Source organism: Bubalus kerabau, chromosome 3, assembly GCF_029407905.1.
Source record: "Bubalus kerabau isolate K-KA32 ecotype Philippines breed swamp buffalo chromosome 3, PCC_UOA_SB_1v2, whole genome shotgun sequence".
Taxonomy (NCBI): domain Eukaryota; kingdom Metazoa; phylum Chordata; class Mammalia; order Artiodactyla; family Bovidae; genus Bubalus; species Bubalus kerabau.
Window position 1 is genome coordinate 90,123,661 of NC_073626.1, and position 26,198 is coordinate 90,149,858.

The following is a 26,198-nucleotide window of genomic DNA, read 5'->3' on the forward strand; positions in this document are numbered from 1 at the left end:
ACTTTCATTTTATAGATTTGAGCAAGAATACCTGAATGATATGATTAAAAAGCATACCGTGTCTCCAGAAAAATACTTCTGGACTGGCCTGAGAGATACAGATGCAAATGGAGAGTATAGCTGGGCAAGTGCTGGTGGAGTAAAGCGGGCTGTAACCTTTTCCAATTGGAATTTTTTTGAGCCAGGTAGGTGCCTTAGCCTTTAAAGCAGTAGAATACAGTGATGTGAGAGACAGCTTTCCTCCCAGATTTATTCTTCACTTACCTTTGAAATGTGAAGGAGATGATGATCATCTGGACTAGTCTTTCTATAGAACTGTAAATAGAAGCAGTGACCATGCCTCCCCGGTGAAATCCTCAAGGATTACCTAGTAAACGCTGGAAAATTTGGTTCTCAGAAACCACCATCTAATGGCACAGAACTAGAACTGTCGGTGTGAGTTTAGCGTCTTTTCCATATAACTCTCAAACAAACCTGAAAGTCTCATCATGAGCACTTTACATTTTCACCTCTCTGCTTCTTAACTTCTTTCTCCAAAGTTGAATTGTGTTTATTTCTTTTCTTCTCAAGGGGTGATAATTAAGGAGGCCATGAATTATTTATTCTGAAAGTTAGTTTATCCTTCTTTAGCCTACAGAATTGACCAGAATGAGCCATAGAATCAGGACATTTGAGCCTCAGAATTCCCTTTGGATTTTATTTTTTATTTTTTTTTAGAATTGAGGAAACAGAGGCTTAGAAAGGTGATTTACTTGTCAAAGGTGACCTGATTATTGAACTAATAAAATCCTGATCTGATTTCTAAACCAATGCTTTTTAAAGGATTTTGACTTTGTTTGAGAGAGCAGTTATGAAGCATTTGACTTTTCTTCCTTTGAATTATTTATATTTTCTTATGTTTTGTACAGTGAATCATGAAGGCCATTTTTATAACATGAAACTTGGAGCATGTGAATGTATAGTTAAACACAATATTTGAGATAGAGAATGCCCACAAAATTTGTAATACGTGATCATCAATATAAATATGAGTGGTATTGATAATATCAAAGTCCGTCTTTTTACTTGCAGAACATGGAGGATACAGGTGCTGATCCTGGTTAAATTTCATCTTAAATTAGAATGTTCTAATATACAAAACACATGCTTTCTTTTCTTGACACTGTTATATTTCAGAGTCAATGTCAAATTCTTCCTGGATAAGCCTCAGTGGTTGAAAGGGTGTTCAGGAAGTAAGCTATAATGGCTATTCTCTCAGTTTGTAGCCAGAAAGACTGTCTTTAAGTCCTCTTTATCTTTTCACTCCCAGATTCAGCCAGTTTCGTCTGTACTGGGTAAGCCATGGCAGAGGGTAGACTAGGGGAAGATAGCACACCCACCCAGGTGTGTTGTTTTTCCCAGTTTTTTCCAGTTCCTTGCTCCTCTTGCTGTCCCTGTGTTGCGAGACATGAGACTGTATGGCTTCTCTGTGTGATGGGATGGAAGTCATCCTCATTACTTTGCAATGTGTGCTCTTCTTGTCCTTTGCCCATTTTAAGCAGTGTGAAGTCATGGGAAAGGGAGCGTGGTATTTTGTTAGCAAATTTGGGTTCCAGTTCTGACTTCACCACTCACTAACTATGATTGTGGGCAAGTCACTCATTTTTCATCTGGAGATGGATCTGACAATACAAACTATCTTTTAATGTTGTAGTGAGTAAATACAGTTCTGGCTGACATAAATAGTAAACTAATGAGTGTTACCACACACCTCCTTTTACCTTTATTGAACCAGCTCTTCCTTTGGATTTGAATCTGGGAGTGTTTTGTTTTGAGGGTTACTAAGTGTCTCAAAAACTGTTGCAAGTTGTTAGGCGAATACAAACAATTTAGATTATACAGAGCATCGTGGTGGTGTAGGGTTCAGCTCTACACACACACTGCCTGGATTTCAGTTCCTGGTCAACCATTTACTCACATGTGACCTTGGACACATCACTAATCCTCACAGTACCTCAGTCTGACAATAGAATCCTCTCTATGTGAGGATCAATTCACTTAATCCTCTTAGAATAGTACCCGGCAAGTAGTAGGCATGTCTTTGTATTACTGTCGTCATTATTATTGTGAAAGTACATTTATTTCCTCTATTTTCTTTCTTGTTCTCTTCTGCCATCTTGAATCAAATGAGGAGTGTAGGCACTAGAAAGTGTTTGTACTTAAATGTTCAAATGTAACTTTCAGTTAAACTTTTCCATTCAACCCCAGCTTCTCCAGGAGGGTGTGTGGTTATGGCTACTGGAAAGTCTCTTGGAAAGTGGGAGGTAAAAGACTGCAGAAGTTTCAGGGCACTTTCAATTTGCAAGAAAATGAGTCAACGCTCTGAGCCTGAAAAAGCAGCCCCCAAGCCTGAAGACCCCTGTCCTGAAGGCTGGCACAGTTCCCCCTCAGGTCTTTCTTGTTATAAGGTAAGGTAATATTCTCATTCAATCCCTCAGTGAAGTCATCTCTCTCCTATCCTAGTCCATGTCCTTGCACAAACTCTGCTTCTCTGCAGACACATACATCACCTGCCAAAGTCCTTGTCAGAGTATCAGTGAACCTCTGTGTCAGAAAACCCATTTCCATGTACACTCATATACTACCCAAAGGAGCAGGGCCAGAGTCAAAATGGTTCTTTCCTAGGGTTCTTTTGTTTTAGAAAGTTGGATGAGCTACATGCCATGGTGATACTTTGCTTATGATTCTCTTATCCCTCTAATTATTGTTGTCAAGTTCTGTCACTTCTTACAAGTCAAAGAATTTGTTTTAGAATTCGTATCAGCCAACTGTTCCCACAAATAAATGATTTCATAATTTCATACTATCTCAAAATTCAGTGGCTATGACAACACTTAGTTTCATGTTCACAGATCTCTGGGACAGATAGAGTTTGAATGATTGAATTTGGGCTTTAATAGTCAGCTCTGCTTTCAGTTATGGGTGAGCTGTGCTGGCCTCCAGGCTATCAGTTGGGGTCTGCTGCTCTTCAATCTAGTGTCAGGCCAAAGGAGGAGCAGCTAGAAGGGGCTTGTTCTTCTCATACTGAATTACTAGAGCTGGAAATGCAAGCCTAACCCAGGTAAGCATATTTTAGGCTTCTGCTCACTTTACCTTCACTGCTATCCCATCGATCACAGCAAGTCACATGGCTGAGCCCCAGGTCAAGGCTCAGGGACTTATCCTTCACCCACCAGGAAGCCATGATGGCAAGAGTGTATAACTATATCACAGGGACTGAAAAATCAGGACCAGTAATTCAACCTACCATTGTGTCATCTGCCCCTCTTCTACTTTTGAAATGATGTGGTTCATCTGGCATAAAATCAGTCATCACAAACCAAAGGAACAGTCCAAAGTGGCAAGTTTTGTTTTGCCGTCTTCTGTTAATGTTCGCACGCCAGTGCAGTCTGCCCTTTGATTCTTCTTCATCAAAAGTAGTCCTGTACTTGTACAGGCCTCAGTGTATTATGTTCAAATTTTGCCGTTAACGCCTTTCTTTGCAGAAATCTACTCCCAGAGCATTCATGTGTATTCTTTATAACCTTACTTCATTTTGTCTCTCAAGATTCTTGGACTGCAAGAGGACATGGTGTCATGTCAGAGCAGTTCCCCAGCCTGGCTAAGGAAGGTTATCCCTCCAGTGACAGTGACTGGTGCCTGTGCTGGCCTCTGGTTGACACTCTGAGCAGGACCTGTCTGTGTCACAGTGACTGTGCCTATACCTCAGTCTACTACACTTCTAAGAATCCGTTTCAGAGACCCACACATTCAACTGTGATCGACTTTAAGTTATACTTTATGATGATATAAGAAAACAAATTAACATTATATTTTGTTAAGCTATTTCATAGAGAAAGAATTGTAAGAAAGAGAAACTGGGAAGAAGCTGAGCGATTCTGCCAAGCGCTTGGAGGACACCTTCCTAGCTTCAGTCACATGGATGAAATAAAGGAGTTTCTTCACTTTTTAATAGAACAGTTCAGGTAATGTTCAGGCAGCAGTTCTGATCTTTTAGAGTGAGATCTTCTATCCTAAATTTGACATCCTCTAAGTAACCCCCTGGAGAAGGAAATGGCAACCCACTCCAGTATTCTTGCTTGGGAAATCCCAGGGACAAAGGAGCCTGGCGGGCTACAGTCCGTGGGATCTGTGAAAGAGTAGGACATGATGTAGCAACTAAATGACAGGTATTCAGAATTGACATGTTTTATTATCTAAAGGATCATACAGTACTTTAACAGTCATTCAACATCAAGCATTCTTACGTGCAAGATGCTATGAGGGATCAGAGCCTAGAGGGACAGACTCACCACCCTTTGTGTGGTGTAGTAAAGTCCAACAGTGGGGGTAGGAAAAATATGGTGGAAAAATCTAGAACATAGGTAAGGAGAGGCCATGGGAATTTAGAGCAGGGAGGAAGTGTTTCTGGGTGGTACATCTGGGGAAAATATTACAAAGAACGATGGTTCTTAGAAAGTAAGGCAGGGGCTTCTGTGGTGGCCCAGTGGTAAAGAATCCACCTGCCAATGCAGGAGACACGGGTTCGATCCCTCATCCTGGGAAAATCCCACATGCCAGGGGGCAGTTAAGCCTGTGTACCACAGCTATTTAGCCAGTGCTCTGGAACCCAGGAGCTGCAACTGCTGAGCCCATGTGCCACAACTGCCAAAGCCTGTGCTGCACAAGGGAAGCCACCACAACGAGAAGCCCACGCGCTGCAACTGGGGCGCAGCCCCAGCCCTGCTCACCACAACTAGAGAAAAGCCCATGTAGCGACGAAGACCCCGCACAGCCAAAAATAAATGAACAAGTGTAATTAGTTTTTTTAAAAAGGGACTATTTGAAGGGTCAGATGTGAGAAGGAGCCAGGGAAAACAGAACATAAGCAAAGGAACTGAGACCAGAGTATGCAGATATGGTGAAGGAAAAGTGAGCCTACAACATCATGAGAAAATGGAATTTGTATATGAAATTGGAATGTCCTTTCTTGCTAGGGAAGGGGTTTAATCTTAAGTCAATAAGCAAAAAGCATTCAAACAAAAGCAAAGTGTGTGCATGAGAGAGACAGACAGACAGACAGACAGACATGGGGTAGATGCAGAATAATTAATTCTAAAGCTATTGCAACCCCTCTGGTAGAAAACTATTTTGAAGATGGGCAGTAAGATGGGACAATAAAGGAAGTAGTCTGAGATGTTACAAAGATGGAGTCAATAAGCCACTATCATTTTGATGTTATGTAGGAGGAGGATTCCTGAATGGTTTTCCTGATGTTCTCAAGGGTAATGTGGAGAAATATGGGCCAAGTACTGGTATCATAGGAGGAAACTTTTTCTGAAGCTCTGGGGCAGTCATGAGTATGAGGGCCTTTTACTTCATGATTTATTTTCCCCCCTCACTCTTTGAACTGAAAAGAAGACTGAAATTTATAAATCTAGTATTCAGGGTATACCAGGCAAAATTATGGAAAAGAATCACCACCTGAATATATCTTAGTGAATACTTTCCTGATCATTTTGACTCAAAAAAAAAAAAAAAAAACACAGCAAAAGTAAAACAGGTACCAAAACACAAAGAAAATCCAATTAGCTGCCTTCTATAGGACATTAAGTACAAGAAGACATTTTAAAAATTGAGATCTAAAAAGTTTTGAGGTGGCAAATGTTTGATTGTGTTGATTTTAGTTCCCAATTTAGTGGATTTTTTGTTTGTGAAGATAGTAATTGATACTATTTATGCTCCCTACTTTAAAAAATGTGGGCTTCCCTTGTAGCTTAGTCGGTAAAGAGTCTGACTGCAATGCAGGAGACGTGGGTTTGATCCCTGAGTTGGGAAGATCCCCTGGAGAAGGAAATGGCAACCCACTCCAGTATTCTTGCCTGGAGAATCCCATGGACAGGGGAGCCTGGCAGGCTACAGTCTATAAGGTCGCAAGAGTCGGACACGACTGAGCGACTAAGTGCACTTGAAAAAAATTTCAAAGACATATTCCAGTTGAGAGGTGAATAAAAATCAAAAACACATGAATTGGTATTTTGTTTTTAAGGAATTAGGAGGAAGAATACATAACATAAAAATACAGCTCCAGTCTAAATAATGCAATCTATGTAACTGAAAAATTTATCTTATCGTAAATTCTGAAAGAGAAACAATAATATTTTAATAAAACCAGTATTAACTCTGCTTAATACCAGAGTTTATAACTCTGTTTATAAATAAAAACTGGGATGTAAAGAGATAAAATGGTTTTGAAAAATTAAAGCATAATAAATAACTCATTTTACCTGGAAATTATATTTAGAAACACAGATTTTATATATTTTTAAAACTGTAAAGAGTATATTCATCCACTGAATATTTAATGGGTGAAAAGGCCCATACAGCAAATTGTAAAGGAATAAAATAACAAAGCATAAAGTCCAGCGTAATATTTAAAATGGATAACTAACAAGGACCGACTGTATAGCACAGGGAATGCTGCTTAGTGTTACGTGGCAGCCTGGTTGGGAAGGGAGTTTGGGGGAAAATGAACACATGTATGTATATGGCCGAGTCCCTTTGTGGTTCACCTGAAACTGTCACAACATTGCTGATCAGCTACACCCCAATATAAAATAAAAAGTTTAAAAAAGAAAACAGAAAGCCCAAAGAAACAGCAGATCACCATAATCTTTTCAGTCATAGAGACCATATTGTATTTACATTCATCCTAGCCTCTGATACACTGCCATATTAAACAGACTGTAATGTCTGCTTTGGAGAAGGCAATGGCAACCCACTCCAGTACTCTCGCCTGGAAAATCCCATGGACAGAGGAGCCTCGTAGGCTGCAGTCCATGGGGTCGCCAAGAATGCTACACGACTAAGCAACTTCACTTTCACTTTTCACTTTCATGCATTGGAGAAGGAAATGGCAACCCACTCCAATGTTCTTGCCTGGAGAATCCCAGGGACGGGGGAGCCTGGTGGGCTGCTGTCTATGGGGTCGCACAGAGTCGGACATGACTGAAGTGACTTAGCAGCAGCAGCAGCAACGTCTGCTTAATACATGCTCTGTTAATGAGAGATCATTTGTTCATGCTATACTTAGACAGCATATTCTAAAACCTATTTAGTATTATAACCATGGCTTGAAGCAAAGGAAGAAAGCAAGCCCATTTATATCAGAAAGTGATTCTAAAGCTTATTCTTTGAACACCTTTAGCTTTTTATTGCAGGGATTGACCTTTCTCAGCAAGATGTCCATTGTCCAGGTTGTGTTTTGCCTGCCAAGGAGTGAAGTCAGATTACTGCTCTACTTCTCACAATCTGAGTTCCACATCTCTGTTTGTATTTCAGTGAAAAGGCTTTAGGGCGGGCCAAATCATTGCAGCTCTAAGATCTTTGCAACTCTTAACAGCAGCCCACCAGGGAAAGCAATTGTGAAACAAAAATAGCTTTAGGATTAGGGAAGAAAGCTTTGTTTGCAGAGCAATTGCTGTTGTGTATGCTACCTCCAGTGAAGTGGCATGAATGGATTTGGGTATAAATCTAAGGCTTTACAGACTAAGCACCCCCTTCAAATTGTGTTTATTATCAGTTATTGCTCAGGTACTATTTTCCTTAGGAACCAGATACAGCAGGACATTTGATTGAGAGTAGAAATTTTACCACAGATACATAGTAACCTTTCATGCAATGTCTTCTTCACCTCATAGCCTTAGTACTTGGAGTGGAAGAATTAATAGAGAAATTTTCAGTTTGATTTAATTCCTCAGTTACCCATTTCTTCCCTCAATTTTTAAAACAAATCTACATTAGATTAATGTGATTTCCAATTTTCTTCTTCTCTTTATCTGCCTAATAAATCAGGCCAAAGCAGAAATAGGTTACAAATGAGGAAATATTTTCCACCTCTTAACACACCAAAAAAAAAAAAAAATTCCCACGAGTAGCTACTATTTTGTATATTTATAACACATTAATAAATCCCTTGAAAGGAAAGCTGAAAACTATAAAGATCTGGGTTGAAATGAAGTTCACTCTCAGAAAGTAGTAAAGATCAGGAATTTTGGACCATGAAGCAAACTGCTGTCTAGGAGGCTGCTCACTGAGATGCAGCAGAGGAGGCAGAAATGGGATTGAAAGCAGAAGTTTCTAAGGGAAGATGGGAAGTTAAGAGCAGACTGGGTGGAAATGTTGGAGACAGATGTCTAAAGAGTTTTCTGTGGGAGCTGCCTATAGAGCAGTGGTCCCAAACCTCTGGGATCTAATGCCTGATCATCTGAGGTGGAGCTGATGTAATAATAATAGAAATAAAGTATACAGTAAATGTAATGCATTTGAATCATCCCAAAACCACCTCTCTACCTCCAACCCCCAAGTCTGAGGAAAAATTGTCTTCCATGAAATCAGTCACTGGTGCCAAAAATATTGGGGGCCACCGCTATAGAGTAAATGCAGATGGCAAATGATCTTTGATCATCTTCGGGTTGTACTGTTGATTGTGTAAAGAAGATAAAATATGTAATGCTTACTTTGTGTGTGTGTTAGCTGTTCAGTCAAGTCCGACTCTTTGTGACCCCATGGACTGTAGCCCACCAGGCTCCTCTGTCTGTGGAATTCTTCAGGCAAGAATACTAGAGTGGGTTGCAATTCCCTTCTCCAGGGGATCTTCCCAACCCAGGGATCTAACCCAAGTCTCTGCTTTACAGGCAGAATCTTTACCATCTGAGCCACAAGAGAAGCCCAGTGCTTACTTTAGGGAAACACAAAATTCTGCATAAATTCTTCAGGCCCAACTTGACCTCTTTATTTTAGCTGTCTTTTATTATAATGTATTTGGCAACTATCTAGACCTTGTGATTTAGAAATCCAACACTCAAGAAGTATGATACATTTGTAAGTCTATAAGAAATCTCTGATTAGTTGAAGACACAAACTGAAAAATCATTTTTTAGCTGCTAAATTCAAACTGGACTTAATCATCTCCAGTTGATTTTTCTTGACTCTACAAATTGGTGATCTTTCATTTTGAAAGAAAACACTATAAAAATAAACAACTGAAAGGGGACTGTCCTCATATTCCATTGCAGTAAGTTGAAAGACTTGAGGTTGGCAAGATGAAAAATATGCTTATTAATGGTAAAATATGAGGGAATGTTGAACAGAGGAAAGAAATGAAGAAAATTATTTTATTAAAAAGTGAGAAGTTAAAATTAAGTTTGTTTCTGCCTTGGATTCACTAGGAAATATTTTTAAATGCAAACTTACTATATTTCCCAGCAGTCTTGTAACTGTACGATCCATATATTCTGCTGAGCTTGAAAATAGAGATTAATTTTGGATTTGGATTCTACTCCTTTTCTAATATGTGTTCTATTTATATTTAATATTTATATATGTATTATTTTGCATCTATAATTTTCACTCATGTACTGATGGTACATGATATATACAATCAAAAGGTTAAATTATACAGAAAGTAACCAGTGTCACTCCCCCAAAATGCATGGAAAACGATCTACTTATTAAGGCCTAAGAAGTATACTACATTTTAGAGAGTATTTTCAAGAAAAGTTAGTGGTGGAGAAATTTTTTTATGGTTATTTCTTTTCTGTTTATACTGAAAGTATCTCTCTGGCTAGAGCATACATTAAATTGAGGGAAAGGGATCACTGACAATGTATGTCCCTGTCTCTGTATGTTGTTGTGTACATTCTTCCTTGAAATTCCTATTGTTTCTCCTCTCAGCCAATCTGAATACTGACCCGTGGTAAACATTTAGATTATGACTCAAAAGAGACAATAGCTATTCTTTGAAAACTGTCTTTTGTTCTACTAATGTTATAAAATGTTTCCTGACTTCCTACAGTTCACAATGACCTCTCCTTTTTTCAAATTTTTGTACTAAAAATACATGCAAATTTTTATCATTTGATGCTTTTTCAAAAATGGCCTTGTATTTTCTCTGTTCATATACATCTTGTTTCCCTGACCAGTTTATATGCCACTTGAGGGTAGATATTATGTCTTGTACATCTCTGTATCATCATTACACATAGCTCAATGATTTGTACATTAAAGTATAATAGCTATGAGTGTTAAATGTATTCACTTAAGTGATTGCTTAATTGTATTGTTCTAGTATAACCCATGGAGTTTAGAAAATACTTAAATGCTTGTCTTATTTTAACTTAGTGGGCACTGGGAATTAATTTTTTAAAAATCTTGTTTAATAAAAGGTTGGCTAAGTGGTTTGTTCTGTACTTTAAGGAAAAGATATTTGATAGTTATAGAAAAATGCTATAAGGAAAAACCGTTGTTGTTTTTGTTTGTTTGTTTGTTTCTGGCCTTGCCCCATGGCATGTGGGTCCTTAGTTCCTGACCGGGAATGGAAATCATGCACTCTGCATTCGAAGTGCAGAGTGGTAACCACTGAAACACCAGGAAGTCCTGCTATTGTTGTTTTTTTTTTTCTGCTATTGTTGTTTTGCATCTGACATTATCTAATATTGAAGCTCTGCAGTACAAGTTTTAAAATGATCATATACTCTTTTCTTTACTCTTAAGTTCTTCAAAGCAGAAGAATTTTTGCCTTTCATATGAAGAAAATAACATAAAATTTAGTTTTAAAAAGAATGATACTTTTTTGATGGCTATGCCATAGTTAGGGTTGAACTTCATTTCGGAAGACTTCTTTATATAGCTTGAAACTGTGTCTCTCAGTTAGTGACAAGGTTTTCTAAATAAACTTACCTGTGTTAAGCATTTTAGACATGTAAATGCTAAATGTTTTTTCCAAATGGTGTGCTCATCTTTTCGTAACACTTCCTTTTTACATAGTGACCAGCGTTGGCTTTGGATAGGTTTAAATAAAAGGAGCCCTGATTTACAAGGATCCTGGCAATGGAGTGATCATACACCAGTAAGTTTAATCTTTCTTGTGTGGGATAATATGGAAAGAGTAGTTGTTTCAGTAACAAGTAAGTTGATTGTTAATTAATATTAACAACCATGAAGACTATGTAGATGTATCTTTATTGAAGTGGAAATAGATTCACATATATAAAGTGGGGAAAAGATGTTGCTAATTTCATTTTTACTTAAAAAATAACCATATGTATAGTCTCTATATGTAGCCCCAAAGCATAAAAATATAGATATATAAATATAGCAGTCATTTGGAGATAATAAAAGTGATTTTCTTTTTCTTTGTATTTTTTCCTTTTTCATAATGAGGTTTTATTTTTGTTATCTAAAAGTATGAGTTATGTAAAAAAAAAAAAAGGAATCTTTATTGAAGAAACAGTTTGGGAGAACCTTAAAAAGTACTTAAATCTTATTCCAAATGTTTACATTATCCTAAGGAGAGGTTGTAGCTAACACTTAAAGAAATAAATTATTCTCAAATATTGAATATTTGCTCCACATTGCTGTTGTGTCAGATCACTGTGTTTTCTTTCTAAATGTAAAATTCTTTGACTTCATTTTCTAATTGGAGCATATCTGAGAATAGTTAATCAAATAACTAGCATTTCAACACATGCAAAAAAAGAAGTATTTTGCAAGCCTCTGATTCTTTGTGATCCAACTGTGAACTTAATACACAATTAACCTCCACTTCTGAAACTGTAGCTGCCTTTGTTTGGAAACAATGACATCATGACATTTTATAAGTCCTCTTCATGATTTAGCATCCTGACATAAAAAAAGAAATGAAAAAGTTTTCTTCCCTTGGCATATGAATGCACTTGAGTTATTAAAGCTGCCTAAATTACATCTAAATTGCAAATATTTATACATCAGTCTTAAATTCTCAAGCCTCTCTTGTCTTTTAAGGTGTCTACTATTATCACGGCAAATGAGTTTCAGCAGGATTATGATATCAGAGACTGTGCTGCTGTCAAGGTCAGTACAATGCTAGAAAGTCTGCATATTTAAAAAAATAAATCTGGCAGTACATGCAATCAAGCAACAGACCATGGAGTACCTTTTGTGTGTGGAGCATGATATTAGGTGCAGTTGGAGGTTAAAAGTACACTTGTAGGCCAGCCCTCAAGCAACCTAACTTACACTTAATGTGAGAAGATAAAATTCATATTCAAGAAAGATGGCTCTTGCTACTATGCAGTAATTAGCTCCAAAGGAGTGGGTTGAAGAAGGAAATTCAGAAGAAAGTAATTTCTATGGTGGTGTTTCCAAAGAGAAGTGAAGTGAAAGTGGCTCAGTCGTGTCCAACTCTTTGCTACCCCATGGACTATACAGTCCATGGAATTTTCCAGGCCAGAGTACTGGAGTGGGTAGCTGTTCCCTTCTCCAGGGGATCTTCCCAACCCAGGGATCGAACCCAGGTCTCCCACATTGCAGGTGGATTCTTTACCAGCTGAGCCACCAGGGAAGCCCCAAAGAGCCAAAAGAGGTGGGACCTGAATGGGACCTTTAAGGATGGATAGCGTTTGTTCAGGTAGGAGAGTGTAAGACACAAAAGAAAGTGGGAGTGGAAGGGAGTGGCTAAGTCAATGAGGGGAACAGAATGCAGATCAAGAAGTTCTAATTGGTACTGTGGTTGAAAACAAAGGTGGGAAATTAGATTGATGCCAGGTTAAGGAGTTTGTGCATTTTTTTGGTAGGCAGAAGAGCATGATTAAAGGTTTTTGACATGACCTAAGAAGGGTGTGAGAAGATTCCTCTTGAGACAAATTTCAAGATGCAAAAGACAGATAGGACCAGAAGACACAGGCCAGTTAGGCCTCTTCCCTTGCAAACTTCATTCATTTTTTGCTTTCTTTTGCCTTGTTTCTTTTACAAATTAGTTTTTTTTTTAACTTTTCAAATTTCTTTATATTTATTTTTGACAGACTAGATCTTTGTTGCTGGACACAGGCTTCTCGTTGCGGGGGTTTCTCTTGTTACAGAGTACAGGCTCTAGGTACACAGGCTTTGGTATTTGTGGCTCACAGGCTCTAGAGCACTGACTCAGTAGTTGGGGCACATGGGCTTAGTTGCCCCTTAACATGTGGAATCTTCCTAGACCAGGAATCTAACCTATGTCCCCTACATTAGCAGGCAGATTCTTAATCAGTGGGCCACCAAGGAAGTCTGATTTCATTCGTTTTTCATTCTGTAGATAGTACGTCCAAGCAGTCTGTGATACTCTGGGAGTGGGGGTGGGGAGATCACTAATGACAAAATACAAAATAGTTGTGCCTTCACAGAACTCAGAAGCTAGTAGAAGATAAAGACAATAGACAAGCAATTACAGGGACTGTGACAAAGTGTAAGTTTTATGCAAGAACAAAAGTGTTGTAGGAGAGTAATGCTGCTGGCGATGGTGATGATGGTAGTGATGATGCAGCAGCTAGCATTTGTTAGCTCCTGGGCCAGGCACAGTCATGTCACATCTGTTACCACACTTAATATTAAACAACCTTATGAGGTAGGTGGCTTCTGTGGTGGCTCAGACAGTAAAGACTGCAATGTGGAAGACCTAGGTTTGATCCCAGGGTGGGGAATATCCCCTGGAGAAGGGAATAGCTACCCACTCCAGTATTCTTGTCTGGAGAATCCCATGGACAGAGGAGCCTAGCGGGCTCCATATAGTCCATGCAGTCACAAAGAGTTGGACATGACTGAGCGACTAAATGGAGAAGGCAATGGCATCCCACTCCAGTACTTTTGCCTGGAAAATCCCATGGACGGAGGAGCCTGGTGGGCTACAGTCCATGGGGTCGCTAGAGTCGGACACAACTGAGCGACTTCACTTTCACTTTTCACTTTCATGCATTGGAGAAGGAAATGGCAACCCACTCCAGTGTTCTTGCCTGGAGAATCCCAGGGACGGGGGAGCCCGGTGGGCTGCCGTCTATGGGGTTGCACAAAGTCGGACACGACTGAAGCGACTTAGCAGCAGAGCGACTAAAACACACACACACACACACACACACACACACACACACATGAGGTAGTTACTGTTACTATATCCAGCTCATGTGGAAGAAATGTGAACCCTGAGTAACTTGCATGATTATAGAACTGAAATTTAAACCCAGATGTCTGAGTCTGCTCTGCTCTATGACATGTATAGAAACAGTCAGAAGGGGATCTTTGTTTATGGAGAAAATAGTAGTACACTTTGCTTTAACTGATGTTTTGAATCCAAGCTTGCAGTATGAAATATCCTATGGTAAGTTAGAATCAAGAAACTGGAGTTGAAGGAAAAATGTTCATTGAAAAAGTTCCCTGTTGCCCAGTGATTAGGGTTCTTGGCTTTCACTGCCATGGTCTGTGTTCAATCCCTGGTCAGGGAACTGAGCTCTTGCAAGCCACGCGCTGTGGCCAAAGAAAGCACAGAAGTCCAAGAAGTGGATTTAGGGTGATTACCAACATTTAAAATGTAAGAGGATGAAGAGGGAAGAGGCATCTAGGAAACATCTTTGCTATGTAAGCCCAAGAAAGAGATTCAAGAATATGATTGACTAGAAATGTTACAAGAACGTTGAGACAAAGTACTGAGAGGTCCCTTGAAAACCACTGTTTGAAAGAAACTGTTTTTAGTAAAACACTCTATAGTATCATGCCATTTTTATAGAATTCCCAGTATAACACATGAAAGAATGAAAATTCAATGGAAGTTTGTGAAGTTTCTAGAACACTCATACAATAAACTATGTTTGATATAAATTGAGTCCCTGTATGTGAAGAGATTGGAAAAACCTACCAAAAAACTAAATAGAAGAGACTGATCAGGAGCAAGGCCAACTAAGGCAGTGTATGGAAGGAGAATCTTACCTCACCTACTGCAGTACCCTCTAGAATCTTGCCCTTTAAAGAAAACAGTCCAAGTCTTCCTTAGTGGTCCAGTGGTTGAGAATCCACCTACCAGTGCAGGGGATGTGGGTTTGATTCCTGGTCTGGGAAGATTCCACATACTGCAAGGCACCTAGGCCTGTGTGCCACAACTACTGAAACCCACATGCTCCAGAGCCCTCAAGCCACAACTGCTGAAGCCCATGTGCTGCAACTCCAGAAGCCCCCACGCCTAGAGCCTGTGCTCTGCAGTAAGAGAAGCCACCGCGATTAGAAGCCCACACACCGCAGCAAAGGATAACCCCTGCTCACTGCAGCTAGAGAAAGCCCACAAATGTGCATCAGCAAAGACCCAGCGCAGTCCCAAAATAAATACAAAAATAAATAATTTTTTTTCAAAAGAGACAAAACAGTCCAAAACCTGATGGATGCTCCTACCAGATCTTGTCCTCCCCTTACCTTTCCCTGTTGCTTGCTGGCTGGAATTTGTAGAGAGCCATCGCTGGACTTCTCCATCCATGGAATTCTCCAGGCAAGAATGCTGGAGTGGGTAGCCATTCTGTTCTCCAAGAGATCTTCCTTACCCAGAGATTGAACCCAGGTCTCCTGAATTGCAGGCAGATTCTTTACCAACTGAGCCACCAGGGAAGCCCCTTAGATCACACAGAGGAGGGCAAAACCCCAGGAACACAAACCAACACCAAAGAACAAACTTGGGCCCCTGATGCCCAACTTTTATGTCACTTTTCACAGATCCACTATGATCACAGCCTGGTGTTTAGAAATCACTGAACCAAATATTCTTCTCTAGCTTGGTCCTTCCAAAATTTAAAGTTGTAAGATTCTGTTATTTCACATCAACAAAAACAGAAAACAAACAAACAAACAGTAATTTGCATTTTAGACATAAACATGACCCTATGTTATATTTCCTTTATCAGTACCTCTGAAGGCTCTTGCTTAATGCAGTTTAAATTTTACTGCTTACACACTGCATTCTTTCATGTGTTCATTCATAAACATATATCTTAGGTTCTAGAGCTAAAGTAGAATTAAAGACCATAAGATTAACAGTTTAGTGTTGTATAAGGGCTGCACCCACTTGTAAATATTCTACAATCCTATTCTTCCTTTAGGTCATGCAAAGGCCGTGGCGAAGAAGCTGGTATTTTTATGATGACAGAGAATTTATGAATCTAAGGCCTTTTGCTTGTGATGCAAAACTTGAATGGGTGTGCCAGATTCCAAAAGGTAAGTGGTGGTTATTCCTTTTCCCAGTCTTCTCACGTGAATATTGTGACTGCTGATCCAGAGTATCTAAGAGAGCATCTTAGCCTATAATTATAGTTTTGAAAGCCTTTGATTATACAGTTAATATAGTAAGCTCCATCCTGCCTGACTCCTATTGTCATTGTTGTTTGGTCACACAGTCGTGTCCAACTCTTTGCCACCCCATGGACTGAAGCACGCCAGGCCTCCCTGTCCCTCTCCATCCTGAAGTTTGCCCAAGTTCATGTCCATGGCCATCCAGCCATCTTATGCTCTGACTCCCTCTTCTCCTACCCCTAGTAAAAGGCTGCTTTTTTGAAATTAGGTACTACTTTCCTCTTTTATCATGAAAGAATTTGCGTAGGAGAGAACATCTAAGACTAATTTAGGGAGATTAGGCCTTGGAATGAAAGATTATTCCAAGTGAAAGAAGAGACAAAGTAAAAGGAATCATTTAAACCATTTAATCATTTAATAATTTTGTTGTAAAATGAAGACAAGCTTGGGAAGAATGAAGCAAAAGTCAGGAAATCAAATTTAGGCAGGGCCCAAATCTAAATTTTTTTACAGTTTTGAAACAATTTTCAGTGAGCCCAAAATGACTAAGTTTATCTCCTTCAAATTCAGGATATCAGTTAGCTTGATAGTAGAGCCCTTGGTAACAAAAAAGAGAAAAGATAATAAATAGATATCCTTTTATTTCTCTTTGTAGTAGGAAAATGTCAAGGATATATTAAGGAAAATGTTAAGATTTTTAACTGCCAAATTATTGTTAAGCAGATTTTAGATATATTAGATTAATTAACATAATGGTAAATGCACAGAAAGTTCCAAAATGAATTTCTGAACTGAATGTAGACAGCTCATTGAAACCAAAGGGATATCTTCTTAAAAGTTCTCCAAGAACCCAAAGATTATCTCATGGAACTGCCTATTAGAAGATGGTTCTTCTCTCCTAAGAAGAGCCACCTTGCCTTTGAAAGAGCTTCAGGTATTCCTCTCATGATCCAGTGGCTAATACTCTGCACTCCCAATACAGGGGTCCTGGGTTCGATCCCTGGTTAGGGAACTAAATCCCACATGCTACAACTAAAGGCCTGGAGCAGCCAAATAAAGAAAGAAGTTAAAAAAAAAAAGCCTCAGATGCAACATCTGGTAGAGTATCTGGCAAGTCTCTTTTACAAAGGCGGACTTGGGGAATCATTAATGAAAAAGAAAGCGTGTATGTGTGTATGTGTTGATGGGGTTTTCCTAAAGGGAAAAGTATACCTGAGTTAGTCCTAATTATTGACTAACCTGAAAGAGGAAAATCAGTTTGGACACCTTTCAAACAAGTGGCAAAGTAACTAATATATAATTAGCTTGGACAATGTCTCTGGCTTGAAGCATTAGTTATGATACTCCTATTATTCTTTGGCATGTGGCATGCCACAGAGAGTGTCCTTGCTTCCTCCAAAGTATGCTTGTTAATTAAGTATGCTCTTTATTTTCCTGGTAGCTGTTCCCCTGCCTCATGTTTGAGTGGTGAAACAGACCCTAGAGTTTACACTGGGAAAACCTTAGAAATGACAATCCAGTAACCACAGGAAATATTATTAAAACTGTGGTTTTCTTTTTAATATATTTTTTGTTTTTATTTATATTTGCTTAGAAAACATAAATCAAGTAATAAAAGAAATAAATAAATACTTTAAATAATTGCATCCCTGCTCTCTCCAATGCAGAAATAAAATTTAAAACTAAAGTATGTCCCATCTCAACCTGTCTCAGCCTTCAGATGTCTCAGTCATTTGAAGCAATCAGTGATGGTTTGATCCAGGGTTTAAATGTTATGTTAACTCCCCTTTGAAAGTTCCTAAATTTCTGAGTTACAGTGTGTCTCATTCACTAGGTGGATATTTTCTTGGTAATTACAACTGCCAAAACCTGCTCAACTAGATATTTCTGTATTAATGTGTTTTCTGATTTCCTTGAAGCAGTTTACCTCTTTAGTAGCCCAAATCATCCAACCTTTTCTCTAGCGCTTGCCTTTTTTATTATCTCATCCATCTGGTTCTAATTAGTCCCCTCCTCTCTAAAAGAAATAATTTAACAGCCTAATTTTTAAAAATTATAATCACTATTGATATATGTACTTTTTAAGTATTTTTTTAAGTCAAGATAACTATATCAAAAACAAGGTTCACAAAAAGGATTTTGGAAAATGACCTATTAAACACAACTTTGTTGAATTGTATTTCTTGATACCTTGTACACACAAACATGTTTGTAATCTTGTGTTAAAAGGCACCTTTTATTTTGCTTTTCTCACTAATGTAAAGAAATGTAAAGGTTAAACATAGCTTTCCCCCAGCATACAAATGAACAGACAAGATTACAAACAAGAAACTGTTTTTAACTGATCTGCAGCATTGCTAATGAAAATCATCCAGTATACAGAGGGCTGAGTCAGAGGAAAAAACCACAGATGCTGGATATGTAGGCAGTCCTTGGAGTAGAGTCTTCTCATGCATTGGCCCTGATACATAGCAAAATGAAGAACAGCTATTTTACCCTATCATTTCTAAAATTCATCAAATTATGTCTTTGGCTTGAAACCAGTGTGACCTATGACCAGAATGTAAAGAGAGAGAAGAGCAGCTAGCATCCTGAGGGAACTGCTCTGTGTCTGGCCCTGTGTGGGGTGCTTACATAAGCGTGATCTTACGTGATCTTCACACTGTCTTTGTGAGTTAGGTAGGAGAGTTTCATTTTATAAAATAGAAAGTTGAGGCTCAGAGAGTTGAGCAACTGATCCCAAGTAGCCCAGCAGCAAAGAGTCAGGGCATTTGGACACTGACTTACCCAGCTTCAAAGACCGTAATTCTTTGTATGGTACCATATATCCTTGCTGGGTGAATTTTATTATTTTGCTCCCAGTTTCGTCTCTCCTCACAAGTTTCAGTACTGGATCACTGAACATTTTTTCCAAAGGGTAATTTGGGAAACAGTAAACTCTACCAACCTAAATATATTCAAATTGCATTAGATGGAGATGTGGTTCCTGAGCAGCCTCATCCTACAGTGATGATTATCTTGCATATTCCTATGTAATGTAATATATACAATATATTCATTTACTTATTTGTGCTTCCTAATTATTAACTATATTTTATCCATCTAGTCTTCTTTTATGACTTCCACAATATAAGGTAGAGAACTGCTAGTTATACTGTATTAATATTTAACAAATCTGCCTTTTCAGTTGCCACAAAAACGGCTTTAGCATAGGCCCCGCAAAATTTCAAACTGAGGTGATCATAATATGAAAGGAGATGGTTTGCCCAGAAATCAACAAATCTCAGCAAAATTGCAAGTATGCTGTGGTCTATAATTGAATACTAAACTCAAGCCACTTGCTTTCTTATACAGGTCATGCTCTAAAAATACCAGACTGGTACAATCCAGGTGAGTGAAGAAAACTAAAATGTATCCAAAGTTGCTTTTACCTTTTCAGTCGTGTATTTAGTTAACTATTTAAGCCCAGGTCCAAGTGCCAGCTTCTTCTCTATTATGTCTTCAAATGCGATGAAGTATCTACAAGGAGGGAAGGTGATTGGCTGGTGTGGGATGAGACTCTGAGGCTGGATTTAGCCTTCTTCATGAGTGCAGGAGGGTACAAGAGCCACTCACTGGCTCAGAAATCCTTGAATCCTTCCGGGCAGAACCGCCCTGAGCAAAGAGAGCCAGTAATCTAAATGGATTACTATTTATAAATAGTTTTGAGTAGTCACGCATGCTGAGAGGATGCAGTTGAGTTTATGCAGTCCTGACTCTGCTATTCTTCTTCTTTAGAGCGTGCTGGAATTCATGGACCTCCAGTTGTAATAGAAGGGAGTGAATATTGGTTTGTTGCTGATCCCCGCTTAAGCTATGAAGAAGCTGTTCTGTATTGTGATAGTAATCACAGTTCTCTGGCTAGTTTAACATCTTTCACAGGACTAAGAGCCATCAAAAACAAGATAGCAAATGTAATTTAAAAGCATGTATTTTATTTTTTAATTTTTATATTTATTCTGTTGGGCATGTGTGCTCAGTTGTTTCTGACTCTGCATTAGCCTGACCCCATGGACCAGGCTTCCTCCATCCATGGGATTCTTCAGACAAGAAGACTGGAGTGGGTGGCCGTTGCCTCCTCCAGGGGGTCTTCTGTGCCCAAGGATTGAACCTGGGCCCAGAACCTGTGGCTCCTGCATTGGCAGGCAGATGCTTTACCACTGAGCCACCTGGGAAACTGTATTTATTCTGTTAAAAATTTCTAACATGTACAAAAGTTGAATGTTCCTCTCAAGTGAAATTTGCCTAACAACCTATAAGTTCATCACTGCATATTAGAAAAATTTTAAATAGAATTGTATAATGTTTTAAAATATTCAAGATTAATTATAAATGTCAACTGATAAGATGAGCGTCAAAAGTTATTATAACTTTGTAGCAGTGTTCTTGCCTGGAGAATCCCAGGGACGGGGGAGCCTGGTGGGCTGTCATCTATGGGGTCGCACAGAGTCGGACACGACTGAAGCGACTTAGCAGCAGCAGCAGCAGTTAACTTGAAATTCTGTTTCTAAGCATAACTAACTCTGCAAAATAGTTTTTTAGAGGAAAAGTAATTTGTATATTTTAAAATTTATAATTTGTAGCAGTAGAATATTATATGTTTCATTAATGTATGTCCACAATCACAGTGACCATGTTTTCTGTATACAAAATAGGGCATGTGAATATAAAAAAAAGTTCCTAAATTACTTCCTTCAGTGAAAGGACCCAGTTTATGTAATTTAGTAAACAAAGTAATGAATATTCAGAAATTTTAGCAGTTTGTGATTTTGATAAGCCAGGGTATTTAAATCAAAACTCTCCTAGAAAAGTTAGCACATGTAAGGGTGGGTGTTCACTTGGTTGTTTTGTTTTTGTATTGTTTTTTTCAGATATCTAATGATGAGCAGAAATGGTGGGTGAGAAGTACTGAACAGCTGAAATCACATCGTTTTATATAGTATGTGACATCTTTGATGCTGCCTTTGTAAAGTTATCATGTAAAAGAATCTGTCCCAAATCCCCTTTTATTTAATACTATATGGAGCAGTTATTTATAATTAGTTTTGAACATTAGTCCTTAAACTACCTAGACTGAGAAACCAAATCCTTTTGCAAATTAGCATCAAGAAAAAAGTAGTATAAAATAATGGCCTAACATTAAATTTAGAATTAAAATTGCTTACAGTAAAGCCCAAGATGGAACATGTAACTACATTACAAACTGTCACATCTCTCATCTTCTTTCAGCTCACGAGACCCATGGCATCACTTTCCTATACTGTTTGGAGAGGAATGCTTTTACCTGTCTGCCAAGACTTGGTTTAATGGTAAGGTTAATTCTAAATCCTTTAATGTTGATTATGTAATATGTGAACTTCAGGTTCAATTACTACCTTAATCTTGTTTTCCTTTTGATTATACATGTGGTAGCTTCATCTTGTTCTGATTTATTGCTAATGACAATAGCTCAAGTTCCAAATGCAAGTAAAGGTACTTTTCACTGAGAATGTTTTGACTTCCTTTATCCTAAAGCAGTTGAGCTTCCCTCATATCTCAGTTGGTAAAGAATCTGCCTGCAATGCAGGAGACCCCAGTTTGATTCCTGGATCGGGAAAAAATGCTGGAGAAGGGATAGGATACCCACTCCAGTATTCATGGGCTTCCCTTGTGGCTCAGCTGGTAAAAGAATCTGCTTGCAATGAGGGAGACCTGGGTTCGATCTCAGGGTTGGGAAGATCCCCTGGTGAAGGTACAGGCTACCCATTCCAGTATTCTACCCTGGAGAATTCCATGGACTGTATAGTCCATGGCATTGCAAAGAGTCAGATGTGACTGAGCAACTTTCAGTTGCTAAAGCAGTTACTTACCCTTTCCTAACTGATGTGGGTATAGACAAATTCACAAAGATAAGCAGGCAGCAGTTCTAAAGTGTAGTTTAGGTCTCTATCCCCCTCCCCAAGAGCCTTCATCTCTCTATTTCCTGCCACTAGGAAATGCACCAAGTTTGTGCGTTTTTATAAGCAATATTGGTATGCTACAACCTATTGAAATGAGTAATAATAATAGGAGACAAAAATAGCTAGGGAAGAAAAGGAATATACTTTAACCATTTGCGAAATATTGATTTAAAGAGACTTTCTTTACTACTGGATTGTTTTTAAAAATGTGCTGAATGGAAAATTATCACCACAGTAATCTTGCTTTTCACTTCTCAGATTTACGAAAACCTGCAGACTGTAGTACCAAGTTGCCCTTTGTCTGTGAAAAACACAATGTATCTTCATTAGAAAAATATAGTCCAGATTCTGCAGCTAAAGTGCAGTGCTCTGGGGATTGGATTACTTTTCAGAACAAGGTAAAAAGGGAATTGCTACATTGTGCAGATGATGATTGCTTTCATGAAGATTATATGGCCCATGGCAGAATGACATCCCAAGTAACTTCACTAAGATAGACTCTGCATATTTCAGTATCTCACCTGATTCTCTACATTTTCAGAAACAGAGGTACTCTCAAGTTAGTCACGCCTAGCGACTTAGCAGCAGCAGCAGCAGCAGCAGCCAGCCTTTCAGAATACCGTGTTCCTGTTCCATTGCTGCTAACACTTAAATTGCTGAAGTTGATCTTTCAATGAATAGTCCATTAACTAGTCAGGACTATCTCTTTGGCATGTAGGAAACTGACTGAATTTCTGGCTGAAAAATTTTCCTCCTTAAGGAAAACATCCAGGCAGCATTTATCAATCAAATTAAATCAACATTTCCCAAACTGCTTTTGGGGAATATACACATATGCTAACAAAATATTAATCATTGATCTTGCCTCCAGTGTAGGGTTTATAATTAAATAGATTGGGAAGTGCCACGTTCTATATTTGCCTCCTTGAGATGCACAATTCATGTTGGTGTATGTATCTTAGGAAATGCAACTGGCTGCTAAAAAGAGAAATTACTACAGTATGCTAAAACATTTATTCTCTCAGATAAAAGAAATTTGAAGATAAGCAGGCTGGGGTTGGTATGAAAGCTCTGTGGTCTTCAAAACCAGACTTCCCTTTGTCTTTCTGCTCTACCATCCTTAACTTGAGGCTTCCAAGCTCAAGTTCAGGGTGTTTGTTTGGGGAGTCTTTTCTAGAAGTCCCCCAATGACTTTATATCTCTCTGGCCACTCTTGTCTGTAAGGAGGCTGAAAAAAAATTTTTTGTAGAATGTTTCAAGGTACATAATTTGGGCCATACTACTACACAGTAACATGACTATAATATCAAACAGAAAAAGGAAGAGATGGGTCTGGCAACTGAAAGCGTCTGTAGTAAATTTAAAATATTAGGGGTATATTTTGACTTTTTAAAATTAAAATAATCTTTTCCTCCCAAGGTGCTAGGACTAGATTAATTTACATAGTTGATATAAATTTGTAGAGTTTTTGTTTTATTGAAGTATAGTTTACTGAAAATAGTATATTAATTTCAGGTGTTCAATATAGTGATCAGATATTTCTATAGATTATGTACCATACAAAGTTATTATAAAATTGATTATAATCCCTTTGCTATAGATAACATCCCTGTGACTTATTTCAGTCTGATAGTTTGTATCTCTTAATCCCTTTCACCCTCTTTAAATTAAAATATCCTGCCAAGAGACAGTGGAATGATTTCTTTTAAAATGTTTTTTTTTTTTTTTAAATATAAGGTAATGGTAAAGAATTGGAGAAGGAAATGGCAACCCACTCCAGTGTTCTTGCCTGAGAATCCCGGGGACGGGGGAGCCTGGTGGGCTGCTGTCTATGGGGTCACACAGAGTCGGACACGACTGAAGCGACTTAGCAGCAGCAATGGTAAAGAATACATATTTGAAATCAAATGGAGCAGAGTTTAAATTCTGACCATGCTATGGCTATTTCACTTATGGGTAAAGTTTCTTAATGTCCCTATGCTTCCATTTCCCCATTTGTTGTGAGAATTCAATGAGATAATGCTATGCAAAGTGTTTAGCACAAGGAAGTACTCAGTAAATGGGAAATTAAAAAAAAAATAGTTCAAAGACTGCTTAAATTGAGAGTATAGGTCTGCGTTCTTATGACACTGCTTTGCACATTTCTATACCTTACAGACAGAAAATTAGCAGCTCTCTAAAAGATAAGGCATTTACTTCCTATATGAACTTTCATTTGTCTGAAATTTTATACTTTGTGTGTATTCTTTGTTTGTAGTGTTTTCTAAAGATCAACCCCAAATCTGTCACGTTTTCTGAAGCCAGTGATATTTGTCATACCTATGGTGGAACCCTTCCTTCAGTGTTGAGCCAGAGAGAGCAAGGTAGCAGAAATGTTCTGTAACATGTTTTATTCTGATCTGGGGGCCAAGTTCCTGTTGGCAAGATGTGGGGAATTAACATATAAAAAGAATCGTATTAAATTACTTTTTATAGAGTGAGGTGATAATCAAAGATTATCTTGATAGTTAGATAAGCTCAAAGTATTCATTGACATTTTTAGTGTACCTTTAATTTCAATAAGTCAAATGCTTTTTAAAAAAAAATATGTATCTTTCTGACAGATTTTATTACATCCCTGCTTCCGGATATGGAAGCATCTTTATGGATCGGTTTGCGCTGGACTGCTTATGAAAAGATAAACAAATGGATGGATAACAGAGAGCTGACATACAGTAACTTTCACCCATTATTGGTTGGTCGGAGGCTGCGAATACCACCAAATGTAAGTTTGTTTGTTCTTTTAATCAGTACAGTGTGTAGCTCTATGAAATACCCGAGTCTTTCATAAATTATTGGGTTAAGAACAATGGCCTATTTTATGAGTCCATTTATATGAAACATCCAAATAGGCAAATCTATAAAGATAGAAAATAAATTACTGTTTACCAGAGACTAAGGAGACTAGAAGGATAGGCAGTGATGGCTGAAGCATATGGGGTTTCTTTCTACGGTCGTGAAAATGTTCTAAGATTGATTGAGGGTGATGGTTGCACAACTCTGTGAATATACTGAAAACTATAGAGTGTATACTTTAAATGGGTGAATTATACCATCTATGAATTTTGTCAACAAAGCTGTCACAAGAAGAACAACAGCATAGCTTCCCCAGCCTTTGTGTAGGGGCCCTAGTTTTTCATAGTAGCATCAGATTCCATAGCACTTATTTTATAACCATGTGAAACCTTCAGTGTGCTTAGTCACTCAGTTGTGTCCGACTCTTTGTGACCCCGTGGACTGTAACCCACCAGGCTCCTCTGTACATGGAATTTTCCAGGCAAGAATACTGGCATGCGCTGCCATGCCCTCCTCCAGGAGATCTTCCCAACTCAGGGATCAAAGCCATATCTGCCACATTGCAGGTGGATTCTTTACCGTCTGAGCCACCACGGGAGCCTGAAACCATCAATAGTGAGCTGCAAATAAAAGCTAATATAAAGGCTTTATTTATCATTTTGCAATTTTGAGCTGTCAGATTTAGTCTTCTGAGGTAAAAAGTACAAAATCGGTGATTGGTGATCATTTTTCCCTAAGATCTAAATGTAAAGAAGCTGTAAAAGGGAAGAAGGCATTATTAAACCACTAGACCATTCAGGTATGACCTAAATCAAATCCCTTATGATTATACAGTGGAAGTGAGAAATAGATTTAAGGGACTAGATCTGATAGAGTGCCTGATGAACTATGGACAGAGGTTCACGACATTGTACAGGAGACAGGGATCAAGACCATTCCCATAGAAAAGAAATGCAAAAAAGCAAAATGGCTGTCTGGGGAGGCCTTACAAATAGCTGTGAAAAGAAGAGAAGCGAAAAGCAAAGGAGAAAAGGAAAGATATAAACATCTGAATGCAGAGTTCCAAAGAATAGCAAGAAGAGATAAGAAAGCCTTCTTCAGCAATCAGTGCAAAGAAATAGAGGAAAACAACAGAATGGGAAAGACTAGGGATCTCTTCAAGAAAATCAGAGATACCAAAGGAACATTTCATGCAAAGATGGGCTCGATAAAAGACAGAAATGGTATGGACCTAACAGAAGCAGAAGATAT

General features: G+C 38.4%; 1 protein-coding gene across 2 annotated transcripts in view; it reads left to right on the top strand.

Moving 5' to 3' along the window:
- Nucleotides 1-26,198, top strand: part of LOC129646389 (lymphocyte antigen 75-like) — a 123,500-nt gene that overhangs the window by 30,176 nt on the left and 67,126 nt on the right. For both annotated transcript variants that reach the window (XM_055572455.1, XM_055572456.1), the window contains exons 11-23: nt 16-185; nt 2,248-2,447; nt 3,862-4,004; nt 10,846-10,927; nt 11,842-11,910; nt 15,945-16,059; nt 19,489-19,524; nt 19,912-20,087; nt 21,045-21,112; nt 21,403-21,482; nt 22,371-22,510; nt 24,370-24,475; nt 24,716-24,876. In XM_055572455.1, coding sequence (XP_055428430.1) covers nt 16-185; nt 2,248-2,447; nt 3,862-4,004; nt 10,846-10,927; nt 11,842-11,910; nt 15,945-16,059; nt 19,489-19,524; nt 19,912-20,087; nt 21,045-21,112; nt 21,403-21,482; nt 22,371-22,510; nt 24,370-24,475; nt 24,716-24,876 — 1,546 coding nt within the window. The remainder of the gene's footprint in view (nt 1-15; nt 186-2,247; nt 2,448-3,861; nt 4,005-10,845; nt 10,928-11,841; nt 11,911-15,944; nt 16,060-19,488; nt 19,525-19,911; nt 20,088-21,044; nt 21,113-21,402; nt 21,483-22,370; nt 22,511-24,369; nt 24,476-24,715; nt 24,877-26,198) is intronic.